Source organism: Gorilla gorilla, chromosome 9 (assembly GCF_029281585.2).
Source record: "Gorilla gorilla gorilla isolate KB3781 chromosome 9, NHGRI_mGorGor1-v2.1_pri, whole genome shotgun sequence".
NCBI lineage: Eukaryota > Metazoa > Chordata > Mammalia > Primates > Hominidae > Gorilla > Gorilla gorilla.
The window spans coordinates 132898124-132916078 of record NC_073233.2 but is presented as its reverse complement, the minus strand read 5'-3'; the positions used below and the strand labels follow the sequence as shown (position 1 = coordinate 132916078).

The 17955-nt window shown below is 37.5% G+C and overlaps 1 protein-coding gene across 14 annotated transcripts in view; it reads right to left on the bottom strand.

The window, feature by feature from the left end:
• The window catches only part of CCDC15 (coiled-coil domain containing 15), an 87119-nt gene that overhangs the window by 55368 nt on the left and 13796 nt on the right, over positions 1 to 17955 (bottom strand). For all 14 annotated transcript variants that reach the window (XM_055355143.2, XM_019035727.3, XM_055355135.2 and 11 more), the window contains exons 5-6: positions 11134 to 11247; positions 8740 to 8862 (exon numbers count right to left, since the gene is read on the bottom strand). In XM_055355143.2, the coding sequence (XP_055211118.2) occupies positions 8740 to 8862; positions 11134 to 11247 (237 nt within the window). The remainder of the gene's footprint in view (positions 1 to 8739; positions 8863 to 11133; positions 11248 to 17955) is intronic.

The window sequence follows — 17955 nt, the reverse complement described above, 5'->3', positions numbered from 1 at the left end:
CACTTTCTTGAAAAAGAAGAACAAAGATGAAGATCTCATTCCTCCCAATTTCAAAAGTTACCACAAAGTTATAGGAATCAAGACATTGTAATACTGACACATACAGAACAATGGAACAGAACGTAAAGTTCAGAAATAAACCCTCACATTTATAGTCAATTGATTTTTGACAAGAGTACCAAGAAAATTCAATGAGGAAAGAATAGTGTTTTCAACAGGTGATGCTGAGACAACTAGACACCTATATTCAAAAGAATGAAGATGAACCACTTATTTACAGCATACATAAAAATTAACTCGAAATGGATCACAGACCTAAAATTAAGAGCTAAAAACTATAAAATCTTAAAAGAACACATAGGAATAAATCTTCATGATCTCAAGATAAACAATTATTATTAGATAATTCATCAAAAGCACAAGCAACATAAGAAAAAAAGAAGTGACTAATTTAAAAATGTTATGCCATAAACAATACTATTAATCAAGTAAGATAACAGTCTACAGAATGGGAGAAAATACTTGCAAATCAACTATCTGATAAGGAACTTGTATCCAGAATATATACATATTATATATATATTTTTATGTATAAATTTATATATATATAAACACTTAACAATTTGATAATAAAAAGACAACCCAATTAAAAAATGGGTAAAGCACATGCATAGACATTTTATCCACGAGAGTTACACAACTGGGCAACAAGCACATGAAAAGATACTGAAGATCATTAGTCATCAGGAAAATATACTACAAATCAAAAGTACAGTGAGATACCAATTCACATCTACTAGGATAGCTATAACAGAAGAGAAGGACAATAATAAGTGTTGGAGGATACAGAGAAATTGGAACCCTCACATATTGCTGGTGGAAAACTGTTTAGCAGTTCTTTGAAATGTTAAACATAGAATTACTATATGATCCAGCAGGTTCACTCCTAGAAATGAATGTCCTAAAAGAAATGAATGTCCACACAAAAATGTGTACACAACTGCTCATACACAATCGTTCATAATTCATAAACACCAAGAAGTGAAAAGAACGCCAAAGTCTGCTAACCGATAAACGGATAAACCAAATGTGGTACATCTATACAATAAATTATTCAGCAATAAAAAGAATGAAGTACTGATACATCCACTACAATGTGGATGAACTTTAAAACATTATGCAAAGAGAAAAAAACAGTCACAAAAGATGATATATCATATAATTCCTTTCATATGAAATGTCCAGTATAGGTAAACCTATACAGACAAAAGGTAGATTAGTAGCTGCCTAGGATTGAGGTTAAGGGCAAGGAGAGAATGAGATACAGGGTTTCTCTTAGGAGTGAAGAAAATGCTCTAGAGCAAATCCCAAAAACAAGATAGCTGGCTAGAAGCAGCCAGGAGGAACATCTACTACCGAGAGACTGGAACATTAGGTACACTCTTAGCAGATCTTTGGAGGGAAGGCATTAAGAGTGGACAGAGGGAAGACACAGATGCTGGGCCAAAAGAGGAAGAAGGTGGGAACCTTGAAGAGGGCTACCGTGCACCAGGACTTGTTCCTGGCCCCCAGTGGCTCCTGGGGAAGGGATGAATTGAACAAGTGAGAAGAGACCTGCTCACTCCACAGACCTCTGGAATCCTGGCAGCAGGAGACCTCATAACCCCCACTGACACTTGCGCTGGCAGGGAGAGCTGCTTAGAGAGGTGGTGGGGCAGAATCCCAGCCGGTGCAAAGCCTAGAGGGTTTGGTACAGGAGTATCTGTAGTGGGGCATGGTCAGGCTGTCCATCCCCCAAGGCCCACCTTGCTCCCCTAGGAGACATTAGCCATAGGGGAACTGTCGGACGTGAACAGTGCAGGGCGATCTTGCCCGTGAGACAGGGCCAGTTTTACATGAGTGCACCCCTGTCTACCAGCCTCTCCCAGGGCCCCAGCCCTGCTTGCAGTACAACCTCAGATGCCCACCGGGGTGCCTCCCAGAGGCCCACATAATAGCTCCTGTGTTGGCAGACCATGCCTGATCATCACAGCAGACCACACCAACCAGCATGAGCCTGCCTATGCCCTTCCCCCACTGCGTCCTCCCTCATGCCACTTTTCCAGCATGCTCATCCATAGCAACACCTACATCATTTTACTCACATGTGTGTGTGCAGGCAGACCTCACCTCCCCTTCCCCACCAGTGTGCATGCACCCCACCATGCCACTGCTGCCAATGTGAGCGCACCCTGCCTGCAATGGTGTGTCACTACTGCCAATGCAAAGGCACTCAAGGAGACGAGTAGCCCCACCCCCTGCCCTGCACGGCCACTGCTGCACATGAACGCCTACCTGGAGGGAACCAGCCCCATGCCTGTGAGCGCCCCATGACATGCTGACACTGCCACCAGAGTGAACATGCACACTGATGCCAGTAGGCCCCACTCCCACCGCTCCATCCTCTGGTGCAGCACTGCAACCACCACCACTGCAAATGCCCACAAGGAGGCCAGCACCCCTGCACCTGCCGGCACCCCACCACAGCATGTACCCTGCCACGCTGCCACTGCTGCTGGCACATAAAAACAAGCATGAATCCCATTGCCACCACCCAAAAAAGCGTTTTGGCTGGCACCATCCATCAGTGTGTTGTGACCAACAGCCTGGGAACACCTTAGCTCCTCCAGTGTGGCAGGTTCCTAACCTTAAGAGGCCAGAGAACAAAGCCAGAGCCAATACCAGCCCCCCAGAGTTGGAGCACACAGTCCAAGAGTCATGAGCTGAGTCCTGGCCCCTAAAATCTTCCAGAAATGAAGCCAGTCAACTGACTCCACCTTATACCAGAATCAAACCCCCAAGGACATCAAAGAGGATTAAAAAAAAATCCAAAGGATAGCAACTTCAAAGACTGAAGGAACAACACAGCCCACAAACATAAGAACCAGTGCAAGAACTCTGACAACTCAAAAAGCCAGAATGTCTTCTTACCTCAAATGACTGCACTAGTTCCCCAACAATAATTCTTAACTAGTCTGAAATGGTTGAGATAACAGGAATAGAAATCAGAACATGGATAGGAACAAAAATATCGACATTCAGGAGAAAGTTAAAACCCAGTCCAAGGAATCTAAGTATTACAATAAAACGATACAGAAACTGATAGACAAAATGGCCATTATAAGAAGCAAACTGATCTGACAGAGCTGAAAAACACACTACAAGAATTTCATAATGCAGTAGTATTAATAACAGAATTAACCAAGCTGAGGAAAGAACCTCAGAGCTCAAAGACTGGCTCTCCAAAATAACTCAGTCAGACAAAAATAAAGAAAAAAGAATAAAGAATAATAAACAAAACCTCCAAGAAATATGGAAGTATATAAAAAGACCAAATCTATGACTCATTGGCATCCCTGAGAGGGAAAGAAACCAAGCAACTTGCAAAATGTATTTCATATTTTCATATCATCCATGAAAATTTGTCCAACCTGGCTAGAGAGGTCAACATTCAAATTCAGGAAATGCAGAGAACCCCTGCAAAATACTACAAAAGAAGAAGACCATCCCCCAACCACACAGTTCTTAGATTCTCCAAGGTCAAAATAAAAGAAAAAATGTTAAAGGCAGCCAGGGAGAAGAGGTAGGTCATCTACAAAGGGAATCCCATCAGGTTAACAGCAAACCTGGTGGCAGAAACCCTAAAAGCCGGAAGAGACTGGGGGCCTATATATCAAGCATTCTTCAAGAAGAGAATTTACAACCAAGAATTTCACATCCAGCCACACTAAGCTTCATAAGTGAAGAAGAAATAAGATATTTTTCAGACAAGCAAATGCTAAGGGAATTCATTACCATCAGACCTGCCTTACAAGAGGTGCTGCAGAGAGTGCTAAATATGGAAAGGAAAGACTATTACTGGCCACTACAAAAACACACTTAAGTACATAGACCAGTGATACTATAAAGCAACCACATAAACAAGTCTGTATAACCAGCTAACAACATGATGACAGGATCAAATCTGCACACACCAAATACTAACCTTGAATGTAAATGGACTAAATGCCCCATTAAAAGGCACAGAGCGGCAAGTTGGGTAAAGAAGCAAAACCCAATGGTATGCTGTCTACAAGAGACTCATCTCACATGAAATGACACCAATAGGCTCAAAGTAAAGGGATGGAGAAAAATCTACCAAGCAAATGGAAACCATAAAAAAGCAGGGGTTGCTATTCTAATTTCAGACAAAACAGACTCTGAACAAATAACAATTTAAAAAAAGACAAAGAAGGGTATTACATAATAGTAAAAAGCTCAATTGAACAAGAAGACCTAACTATCCTAGATATATATGCACCCAATACAAGCGCAACCAGATTCATAAAGCAAGTTCTTAGAAACCTATGAAGAGACTCAGGCCAGGTGCGATGGCTCATACCTGTAATCCCAGCACTGTGGGACGCTGAGGTGGGCGGATCACTTGAGATCAGGAGTTCAAAACCAGCCTGGCCAACATGGAGAAACCCCATCTCTACCAAAGAATACAAAAATTAGCCACACATGATGTGGTGCATCTGTAGTCCCAGCTACTCAGGCGGCTGAGTTGGGAGCATCACTTGAATCCAGGAGGCGGAGGCTGCAGTGAGCTGAGATCATGCCACTGCACTCCTGCCTGGACGACAGAGTGAGACCCCACAAGACTGAGATAACCACACAATAATAGTGGGAGATTTCAACGGACCCCTGACAATATTAAAGAGATCACTGAGTTGAAGGCCAGACTGGCCAATATGGTAAAACCCTGTCTCTGCTAAAAATACAAAAATTAGCCAGGTGTGGTAGTGGGTGCCTGCAGTCCCAGCTACTCAGGAGGCTGAGGCAGGAGAATCACTTGAACCCAGGAGGCAGAGGTTTCAGTGAGCCGAGATCATGCCACTACACTCCAGCCTGGGTGACAAAGCAAGACTCCATCTCCAAAAGAAAAAGAGATCATAAGGCAGAAAACTGACAAAGATATTCAGGATCTGAGCTCAACACTTGACTAAATGGACCTTATAGATATCTACAAAACTCTCCACCCCAAAGTTAACAGAATATACATTCTTCTCATCTGCACATGGCACACACTCTAAAATCAACCACACAATCAGCCATAAAACAATCCTCAGCAAATTCAAAAAACACAAAAAAACAAAAATCAAACCAACCATGCTTTCGGATCACAATGCAATAAAAATAGAAGTCAGTGCTAAGAAAATCACTCAAAACCATACATTTACATGGAAATTAAACAACCTGCTCCTAAATGGCTTCCAGGTAAATAATGAAATTAAGGCAGAAATCAAGAAATTATTTGAAACTAATGAGAAAAAAGATACAACATACCAGAATCTGTGGGACACAGCCAAAGCAGTGTTAAGAGGGAAGTTTATAGTTTTAAACACCCACATCAAAAAGTTAGAAAGGTCTCAAATTAACAACCTAACATCAAACTAGAAGAACTAGAGAAACAAGAACAAACCAGCCCCAAAGCTAGCAGAAGACATGAAATAACCAAAATCAGAGCTGAACTGATAAAAACTGAGAAACAAAAAACACACAAGAAATCAATTAATCCAGGAACTGGTCCTTTGAAAGAATTAATAAGATAGAGCACTAGCTAGATTAATTAAAAAGAGAGAGAATATCCAAATAAACACAATCAGAAATGACAAAGGGGACATTACCACTGGCCTCACAGAAACACAAAAAAACCCTTGGAGACTATGATGAACACCTCTATGCACACAAGCTAGAAAATCTGGAAGAAATGGATAAATATCTGGAAACATACAACCTCCCAAGATTGAACCAGGAAAACACTGAATCCCTGAATAGAACAATAACACGTTCTTAAAATGAATTAGTAATAAAAAGCCTATCAACCAGAAAAAGCCTACGACCAGACAAATTCATAGCTGAATTCTACCAGATGTTATAAACAAGAGCTGGTATCATTTCTACTGAAACTATTCCAAAAGATTGAGGAGGAGGAAGTCCTCCCTAACTTATTCTACAAGGCCAGCATCATCCCGATACCAAAACCTGGCAGAGACACAACAAAAAAACAAAACTTCAGGCCAATATTCTTGATAAACATAGATGCAAAAATCCTCAACAAAATACTAGCAAACCAAATCCAGCAGTGCATCAAAAAGCTAATCCACCATAATAAAGCTATCCCTGGGATGCAAGGTTGGTTCAACATACACAAATCATTAATTGTGATTCACCACACAAACAGAACTAAAAACAAAAACCACATGATGATCTCAAGAGATGCAGAAAAGGCTTTCAATAAAATTCAACATCCTTTCATGTTAAAAACCCTCAACAAATGAGGCATTTGTTTGAAGGAATATACTTCAAAATAAAAATAGCCATCTATAACAAAAAACCCAGAGCCAACATCATACTGAATAGGCAAAACTGGAAGCATTCCCCTTGAAAACCAGAACAAGACAAAGATGTCCTCTCTCACCATTCCTATTCAACACAGTACTAGAAGTCCTAGCCAGAGCAATCAGGCAAGAGAAAGAAAAAAAATTACATCCAAGTAGGAAGAGAGGAAGTCAAACTATCCCTATTTGCAGAAGATATGATTCTATACCTAGAAATCCCCATAGTCTCTGCCCAAAGCTCCATGATCTGATAAACAACTTCAGCAAAGTTTCAGGATACAAAATCAGTAGCATTCCTATACACCAACAATATCCAAGCTAAGAGCCAAATCAAGTATGCAATCCTATTCACAATAGCCACAAAAGAATAAAATACCTAGGAATACAGCTAACTAGGGAGGTGAAAGGCCTCTACAATAAGAATTAAAAAACAATGCTCAAAGAAATCAGAGATGACACAAACAAATGGAAAAACATTTCATGCTCATGGATAAAAAGAATCAATATAGTTAAAATGGCCATACTGCCCAAGGCAGTGTACAGATTCAATGCTATTCCTATCAAACTACCAATGACATTCTTCATAGAAACTATTTAAAAATTCATATGAAAACAAAAAAGAGCCTGAATAGCCAAGGCAATTCTAAGAAAAAGAACAAAGCTGGAGGAATCACATTACCCTACTTCAAACTACACTACAAGGCTACAGTAACCAAAACATGGTATCAGTACAAAAACAGATACGTGGACCAATGGAACAGACAGAGAGCCCAGAAATAATGCTGCACACCTACAACAATCTGATCATCAGCAAAACTGACAAAAACAAGCAATGGGGAAAGGACTCCCAATTCAGTGGTACTGGGATATATTTGGCTAGCTATATGCAGAAGATTGAAACTGGACTCATTCCTTATGCCATATATAAAAATCAACTCAAGATGAATTAAAGACTTAAATGTAAAACCTAAAAGCATAAAAAACACCAGAAGATAACATAGGAAATATCAATCTGGACATAGAAACAGGCAAAGATTTCATGATGAAGATGCCAAAAGCAACTGCAACAAAAAAAAATGACAAATGGGATCTAATCAAACTGAAGAGCTTCTGCACAGCAAAAGCAACCATCAACAGAGTAAACACACAACCTACAGAATGGGAAAAAATATGCATCAAAGAAAGGTCTGATATCCAGAATCTACAAGGAATTAAACAAATTTACAAGCAAAAAACTCCATAAAAGAGGGCAAAGGATATTAACAGACACTTCAAAAGAAGACATACACATGGCCAATGCATGTGAAAAAACGCTCATCACCATTCATTAGAGAAATGCAAATCAAAACCACAAGATACCATCTCACACCAGTCAGAAAAAGCCAAAAGATCACAGATGCTGGCACGGCTGTGGACAAAAAGGAATGCTTATACACCACTAAGGGGAATGTAAATTAGTTCGGCCATTGTGGAAAGCAGTTCGGTGATTTTTCAAAGAACTTAAAACAGAATTACCATTCAACCCAGCAATCCCATTATCTGGTATATACCCAGAGGAATATAAATTGCTCTGCCTTAAAGATACATGCACACATATTTTCATCACAGCACTATTAACAATAGCAAAGACACAGAATCAACCTAAATGCCCATCAACAGCAGACTGGATAAAGAAAATGTGGTACACATACACCATGGAATACTATGCAGCCATAAAAATGAATGAGATCATGTCCTTTGCATCAACATGTATGAAACTAGAGGCCATTATCCTAAGCAAACTGCAAACTAATTCATGAACAGAACACCAAATACCACATGTTCTAACTTACAAGCGGGAGCTAAACATTCAGTACATATGAACACAAAGAAGGAAACAACAGACACCAGGGCCTACTTGAGGGTGGAGGGTGAAAGGAGGGTGAGGATGGGAAAAATACCTATTAGGTAAAGTCACGTGACGAAGTAATCTGTACACCAAACCCCTGTAACATGCAATTTACCCATATGACAAATCTACACATGTATCCTTGAACCTAAAATAAAAGTTATTTTAAAAAATTAATTAAAAAATTAAAAATAAAATGCTCTAAATTAGATTGTGGTAACAGTTACACAACCCTGTGCAAACTGTGAGTACTAAAAACCAATGAATTGTACACTTTAAATGGGTGAATTGTATGGTATATGAATTATATCTCAATAAAGTCCGTTAAAAAAAATACTGGATATCTTAACCCTTTATCCCATCCTTAGTTAGCTGTGGATACTTCTGATAAGCCAATGTCTTTCCCCTCTACTTTTTATATTTCCCTACCTGATTTGCCATATAATTCTGGTAAGGTACAGCAGCTAAAAGACCTTGATGGACCTTAATGGGCAACTCTCCTCTTATTCCTGTATTTATCCCAGTGGATGCTGGTTTCCTGGAAAGCACTTCCTGGAAAAAAAAATTACTACAAATATAAATAGGTCTAGAGGAAGCAACATATTCATGAGACTAAGTTGAGTTTCTGTGAAAGATCTAAAATTATCTTAGTAGGTTTTGGTAGTCTAATACACAATAAAGGGAAAAAACATGAGTTCTACTTCATATGTACAAACAAAGCACTCACATATAAAACCATATGGAATAAAACAGGAGAATATATTAACTTTATAAATGACAACTTGCACCTATTCTAGCCAGTAACAATTTCAGAAGGCTCATGATTTTAGTCTTGGCAACCTGCCAGAGTACAAGCAAGTATGTGTTCCACTTGTATCTCCAAATCCGGATCAATAACAACCAGATAGATTCTAATGTCACTAAAGACTAATAATGAAATAAAACCAGGGTTCAACTCAATCATAGATTGTTCTTTCTGATTTGCAAATTCCCACTTCACACAACTAAGAAGGTAGAAAATTGTTGAGATTTGAGGGAAAGCTTGATACAAGTAATAAGAAAAATTTCACCAATTTCTTAGATCATTCCCAATTGTATTGAGTAGATTTGTTTTTCATATTTTTACCTGAAAAACATATATGCATTCTTTGGAAGCAAGTAGGTAGCCTGAATTCATCATTATCACCATAACAATAATGAATTACACTTAAATGGCACCTCTGACGTAAAAAACTGGTTTATACAAAGATGTTATCTCAGACTTAATCCTCCCGTCTATTGGATAATTATTTCAATCAGAACTGTGAATAGTACACTTTCTGGAAAAACACCAGTTGAAAGGTCTGAGCATGTTCCAAGCAATATAAATATCCATCTCTAAGATCTGATAACTGTTTGTGTTTTTTTTTCTGATTTAGTAGAAAGTGTCTAATCACCTCATCTAACAGTACCCTGGAGTCAGTCTAATGGCCCAAACTATAGTACTACCAAACCATGATAGGTATGAAAACTGTCAAGAAACCAACATCTGAAAATAATTTAGGTACAAAAGAAACTCTGAGGAGCCACAAGGCAACGCTAGAAAAAGACAACCATATAAACGCAAGTGGGATGTGTTGCCATACATGGACACATATCCACGCCCACTTGTTTTTTAAATTTAACTATAAATTTCTTAGTTGTAATTAAAGAGAAAAACATTACAGTTTAGTATTCAACCAATTGCCAACATATATGAGACAAACATTTTTGATGGTTGGGTCAAGATATGGAAAAAAATACAAAATTATATATCTATATATTTATATATTATATATATTATATGTATATTCCAGGAAAATATAAGAGTATACTAATTAGGAAGTAAAACTGGGAAAGAACTAAATGAGGCAGTTGACGATGGCAAAAAAATAACATATTTATTGGCAAAAAAACATAATTTATTAAAAAATAAATTAATGGTCTATTTTACTAGATGCTGCCTATAAAACATTAATGCCAAAATTAAGTACACACAGGAAAACACATAAATTTAGGATCCAAATTTGTGAATTCTGAGGTAGGCACCAAAACAATGTCATTTTATAAGTGTAGACTTACATATCCTCCTAAGCCTAGCTCCACACTCTCGCTTAAGTTTTGAATCAAAAGAATTTTTCTTTTTAAAAATTAATAGTATCAATTTTTTCCTGATTAGAAAGTGACATACTTTATGACAATTTTTAAAAATAAAAAACAGAAGAAAATCACCTGTAATACTACTACCCAGAAATAATCAGTATTAGCCTCTTGTGCCATTTGTACCTAGGCTTTTGTCTATGCACATGGAACTCTTTCCATCTTTTTATTTTGCTGTATTTCTCTTCATAGCACTTATCACTTGAAATTATATTCTATATTTATTTGCTTGCTTATTATATGCTTCCCTACTAGTACAGAAGCTCCTTGAGGGATCTTTGTCTGTCTTTTCACCACTATAAGTCCTGTTTCTAGAACAATGCTGGCAATCACAGACATTCCATAAGTATTTGTTGAATATATATACATATATTTTAATTAAGATCATATCATACTTAATTTCATATCCAACTTTTTTCTTAACTTTATATCACACTTTCCCTTATCTTCAGATATTCTTTGAAAATATTTTTTAGAATGGCTGCATATGGATATGTCACAATTTACTCAAGCTTCCCCTACTATTGGGTATTTAAGGCTATTTCCAATTATTTTACAGTTCTAAATTATGCTGAGATATAAGTAAATCTTTATCTGTATTTTTTACCTGTATTTTTTTAAATCATGTATTAGAAATTAATTTACCTCTCGGGTAAGAAAGCTTTTCCTTCCATCATCTGGAAACACTGATCCCTTTTTTTTAACCACGGTTTTAAAGGATGCTAGCCGGTGACGTGCCTGTTTCATAGTTTCACTAAGCTGCCAGGGAAAGGGGGAAGAAAGCAAACAAAAGCAGGATAAGTTTTAATTCCAAATGCACTAAGTGTTCCAACAGGAAAACAGGTCCCTATTATTAAAAAATGCCAGATCTAAGACAACAGGATTACTTGCAAAGGAGACTTTGATGTGCTGATAGTGTGGTACAACATTATTGTCATTATTCTAGAGATTGTACTTTGTAACTTGGTTTAAGGGCGGTTACTCAAACTGTTTTTTAAGAAATAATGTATACTTTATATAAAGCATGTACACAAAAATATGAAAACCTAAAGTCTGAATTAATACACTTGGAGATCACTGACCAGACACATTCCTTACCTTCTAACCACTTTTGTCAATAAGGAGTTATTTCTTCAAGTGCTCCATATATGCTTAATTGCTTTCATCACTGCTTGCTAGGACTCTATTCCTAGTTTCCTTAAAGCCCTTTTATCCCCAATTTACATGACTCCTTTCACCACCCTCAACATTTGAAGACTATAGCTACTTAAAGTCTTTTCTTGAATCTCCCTTCCTCTTCCTCCAAGAAGCCTTCCTAAATTAACTTAGAACACAAATTCAAACATTTCAAAAGAACCAATTTGTTTCAACTACTTTAAGTAACACCTAATAAATGACTACTAATATTAAATGTTGATTTCGTGTTCATTCCTTATCTCCAGAAATTTCAGTATGCGGCTATTTTGATTTCTTTTTCAGAGAAGCACAGCCTATTTTATATCTCACAAATTTGCAAAGAATATCTCATTAGGGAAACAAATAAAACATATATCATTTTTAAGATAAGCACTGTAGGCCAGCCGTGGTGGCTCACACCTGTAATCCCAGCACTTTGGGAGGCCAAGGCAGGCGGATCACCTGAGGTCAGGAGTTCGAGACCGAGACTAGCCTGACCAATGTGGTGAAACCCCATCTCTACTAAAAATACAAAAATTAGCCGGGCATGGTGGTGCACACCTGTAATCCCAGCTACTCAGGAGGCTGAGGCGGGAGAACTGCTTGAACCCAGGAGGCAGAGGCTGCAGTGAGACGAGATAGCGCCACTGCACTCCAGCCTGGGCAACAGAGACTCCATCTTAAAAAAATAAATAAATTAAAATTAAAATTGAAAAATAAAGATAAGCACTGTATCACGTGGAGGAAAAGTATATCCTGTACTAGTCAGTAAAATTATGGCAAAGCCAAGACTGCTACTAATCCACTCATTGGAAGTTTAATAATATCAATTATCCCTTGAAGAGAAATGATGGTTATGACTTCTCTACAGAAAATACAAAAAAAATTTGCCGTAGTGGCACATGCCTGTAGTCTGTTACTCAAGAGGCTGAGGTAGGAGAGGTGGAAGGATTGCTTGAGCCTGGAGTTCAAGGCTGCAGTGAGCCAAGATTGCGCCACCGCACCCTAACCTGGACGACAGAGCAAGACTCTGTCTTAAAAAAAAAATAAAATAAACTTTATGGCTTTATTAATAATTACCTAAGGATGAAAACACTCTACTCTACCAGCCCAGATTTTTTTTACAGCACATCACCTCTATTTAAGCTTGTTTTCAGAGGTCTATACCTCTGTCCAGAGAAATCAGATTGAAACATACTACTCTTTGTTTTGCCAAGCGGAAGACTTCTAGATTTGGTCAGCTGCGGAGTGGCCAAAGGGAATCAAGATAGAGCTGTTCACAATGCAAAAAGAGATATGTGTAGTTGAAATTATAAAAAAAAAATAGCCCCATGACTATGCCTCCTTTTATTCATTGACACTTAAGGTAGGTGTTATTACCCTGCACCATGTGACCAAGGATTCAAAAATCCCCATTGTAACAAATTTGAAATAGGAATTCAGAATTTTCATTTCCCATCAAGTCCAAACCTCTATTAGAGTCACATTGATTATAGGCCCTTAAGCAGGATATTTCAACAGCTCCAAAAGCTAGAATATACATTATTTTTCTTCTGTTTCTCTGTAGTTACCATAACCCTTCACCAAGCCTCAATCTTGGAAAGGCTTTTTCAATGACATGCTTTGAGGACTGTCATTGGGTGAATAATGGCCACCCAAAGATACCAGGTGTTAATCCCTAGAACCTGTAAATATTACTTTATAAGAAAAAAGGGCCTTTGCAAATGTGATTAAGTTAAGGATCTTGAGATCTTAAGGACATTGAGAAGATAATCCTGGATTATCCATATGGGTCCTAAATGCCATCAAAAGTGTCCTTACGAGAGAGGTAGAGGAAGATTCAACATACAGAAAAGGAGGTGATGTGAAAATGGCATGCAGAAATTGATGTGATGCAGCCACAAGAAAAGGAATGCCAGCAGACACCAAAAGCTGGAAATGTCAAGAAACAAACTTTCCCCTAGAACCTGAGGATGGAGCACAGCCCTGAGGACACCTTCGTTTTGGTTTAGTGAAGTGGATTCTGGACTTCCGGCCTCCAGAACTGAGAGATAATAAATTTCTGTAATTTTTTAAGTTATTAACTTTGAGGTAATGTGTTACAGCAGCCACCAGAAACTAATACAAAGACTAAAGTTAATGTTAACAAGCAATTTAACAAAAACATAGAACCCAGGGGGATATTATAAATTAAATTATGCAATAATTCAAATAAACAAGTAGATAAGCACATTTCTCTGCAAGATGATGTTGGTCATTACATATATGTGTAATTGTGTGAATGTCTGTGGTATATATATACATTTGTATGTATACTTACATATATGTTTAAATGTACATATGCATATGTGCATGTGTTGTATGTGTGTAAATACTCAAAACATAAAATTTGACCAAAAGTCTTTTCTATCTAGAACCTTAGGCACACTATTGATTCTTTTGTAGTTAACTGTTATTAACAGACTACGATTAAATCTCTGACTAAGGCTTAGATTCCCTGATGAAGATGAATTACTCATAATTAGATAAATAACTAGATAAATAGAAAACCTAGCAAATGAAAAATCAATATAACTCCAGATAAAACAAAAAGCCATACATAGACGGAAACATAATCATAGTTTACTCATAGATCAGCTGTGACTAATGTTTATATAGTCATAACAACATAAATGTTTAATATAGATCTAAGCAAAATTACAATATAACTATAAAGAGAGGACGGGAGTGGAAAGAGTGCATGTGTAGTGGTGGCAGGGGAGACAAAGAGGAATAAATCCTCATCCTTCCTAGCGGTAAATCAATAAAAAATGCCTAAATTTTTTTTAATTAAGAAGGAGTATTACTAGCATGTTGCTCAGAAATATGAATATTAACACCAAAAGACAAAACTAAAAGAATACAAATAGTTGCTTCTGAGGAAGATGAGGAAATGTGCAAAGTACTTATCTTTTTTAATAACAATGCATGCAACTATTTATTTTACTTGTTCAAACTATGTACATATATACTTTCAATAAAACTCACTGTAAAAAATGAGAAAAAAAAATCCCAGACAATATCCCTCAAAAAGCTTCCTCTCATGAACAACATAAACATATAAATGCATTTTTGGTTCTCATATTGCATATATAAATACATATGTACATATATCAGACCTCAGGAATATCCTACAGAACATGGGCCTAAATTTTAGCTTGGAGCAGTTTGTTATTACCGACCTTCTGAAGCCTACTTCTGTCAACTCATCAAAGTCATTCTCCATCCAGCTTTGTTCCGTTGCTGGCGAGGAGCTGTGATCCTTTGGAGGAGAAGAGATGCCCTGGTTTTTAGAATTGTCAGCTTTTCTGCTCTGGTTTCTCCACATCTTTGTGGTTTTATCTACCTTTGGTCTTTGATGATGGTGACCTACAGATGGGGTTTTGGTGTGGATGTCCTTTTTGTTGATGTCGATGCTATTCCTTTCTGTTTGTTAGTTTTCCTAACTAACAAAGCATTGCCAACAAAACTTTGCTTGCATTGACCCCTAGAGACTATATCCCAGGTATACCAGACAACCAATCACAGTGCCTTCTAAGGAATACTGCCAGGCCTACAAGCCCTATTAAAGGGGCAGCCTTAGGCAACTTCCTCCCTAGCCTTAGCTGACTGGAGCAAGGGTTGTGTAGTAGTATGTCAACTAAAAATAGGCCTTGATGCAATGTCTTCTGCACACCAAAAAAAATGTCTATTTTGCACACAGAAACATAACTTTAACAATTAGCAAAAGCACTTCTTTGTAACAAAACGAAAATTGTAATATATAAATTTTGAGATTTAAATCTTAAAATCTAAAGCAAACTATGATTAGATAGTAAAATTTAAAGCATCAAGCAAATATGAAGGATAAAATTTGAGAAATATAGATATCTAACTAGGACACTGTTCATATTTTCTTCAGTTCTTTTTAACTTGTTTGTGTAATTTTTTAGCCAATCAAGAATAAGATAGAATTTACATGTAACTGTATAAACGAAACAATTAGTAATACTATGTAGGTCATGGGAAAAGAGTATAGATGAGATCTAATATTTATAGAATTTTACCTACTTTATTATCACAGAGGACTAATACCAATGTAAAGTGTATTGTTAAGGCCATAAAAATCTAATCAAAGTTGAATTCCATTCAAGTATAACGTAGTTTATTTGCAAATGATATCATACTGATTTTTAAATGTGTTAGACTTTTCAGTGGCCAGAAAATACCATACATTAAAAGTTGAACTCACATGAGCCACTTTTTATAGCCCATGAATCCCAGTGCAATGCAGCGAGTTGCATTATCTTTCTTTTGTCACAATTGCTATCAATCTATAAGATGGCCAGTAATGTAGACCTAATGCAAAAAGGCAAGCTGGGCCAATAAATATTCCTTACCTCAGATAATAAACTAGGAAATATCCAGAGAAAAGTTAGAGAGAGGACTTGAACATAAAAGGTCCTAAACTGGAAAAAAGAGGCTAACGGGTCCTCAAGTATACCAAAGTTATGATGCTGTGATGAGGAGATGACAATACCAGTTAATGGTAGAGAAATGAGAAAATAAGAGGGAAGCATACATGTAGAAACAAGGTGACCAACTATACTAGTTTACCTAGAACTGTCTCAGTTTTAGCACTGAAAGTCCCATGTCCTGGAAAACCCTCGATCTTAGACCAATAGGGAAGGCTGGTCACCCTATGAGAAGAACTGAATCAATCAAGCTATTGATTAAATATTAGTGTGAAGATCAAATATCTCATGCTCTTGGGGTCACTGGAGCTCACATCCAGAAAAACTCACATCCAGAAAAACTCTCCAGTTGCATTCCTCAAGGGAGTTTGGATTTGTGTGAGATTCTGATTCTTCCCTTATTAACCCATGTGTATTCTTCAAATAAACTTTCCCCTTGTTTGGGTTAGCCTGAGTTCTTGCAGGCAAAAGTGTCTGACTGAAATACTAGTTTTTTCAATGGTAGATTACAAGAATTTAGCAGGCTATTTCACATTACTTAAAGCTTTACTACAAAAAGTAATTATTTCCATGGTTTTAAAAAGCTGGAAAACTAGCACTGTAAAGAGAGAATAAAAATAGAAATAAGATAGTAAAAGATTCAGTGAGAAACAAAAAGCTGGAATAAACCATGCTAGAAAACAGTAGCAAACTGAATAGGGACAGATCAATAAAAAGTTATTATATAGTAAGACTAAAACAATGATCAGTTGTTCTTCAATTCCTCACCAAAATGCTGCTGTCAAGGGACATCACAGAAACTGAATCCCTAAAGATAAATATCAGATCTAATGAAAACAAAATACGGTTCTATATATTATAAGACACTTGAAATTTCTTCCAGTCTACAATTCTAGCTCCTACCTTTAGGCAACTAATCTTAACTGACCTTTGAACAAGTAGGTAATACCTCAAGTAGAGGGTGAGGTGAGGGGTGCGGATTAAGAGCAATAGTGGCCAAATCATATTTAAAATACAGTATTGTGTTGTTTTTGAGGTCCTATTTCAGAAGAATATTGAAAAACAAAATAGTATTCAGAAGAAATCAATAAGGCATTAGGAATATAGAAACCCAAAAAAGAAAAATGATAACTATAATCAAATACTTGAAGTGCTCTCAGATGCTATCTTATTTTTTATTACCTGAGAGGGCAAAATTAAGACCAATGGATAAAAGTTATAGGGAGGAAGATTTTTGACTCAACATGTTGAAAAAACAGTTGCAATAATTTCAAGTCTTCAAAAAATAAAATGATCAGTCTGAAAAAGTAATGAGTTGTCCAATAGTGGAGGTGTTGTGGCAGGAATTAGATGGCCATATATGGAGATAATATAAAAAGAATTGGGGGGTCCATTCCAAGATGGCTGAATAGGAACAGCTCCAGTCTGCAGCTCCCAGCGTGATCGACGCAGAAGACAGGTGATTTCTGCATTTCTAACTGAGGTACCTGTCATCTCCTTGGGACTGGCTGGACAGTGGGTGCAGCCCACGGAGGGTGAACCGAAGCAGGGTGGGGCATCGCCTCACCCAGGAAGTGCAAGCGGTCAGGGGATTTCCCTTTCCTAGCCAAGGGAAGCCATGACAGATGGTACCTGGAAAATCGGGACACTCCCGCCCTAATACTGCGCTTTTCCAACAGTCTTAGCAAATGGCACACCAAGAGATTATACCCCGCACCTGGCTTGGCAGGTCCCACACCCACAGAGCCTTGCTCACTGCTATTGCAGCAGTCCAAGATTAAACTGCGAGGCAGCAGCC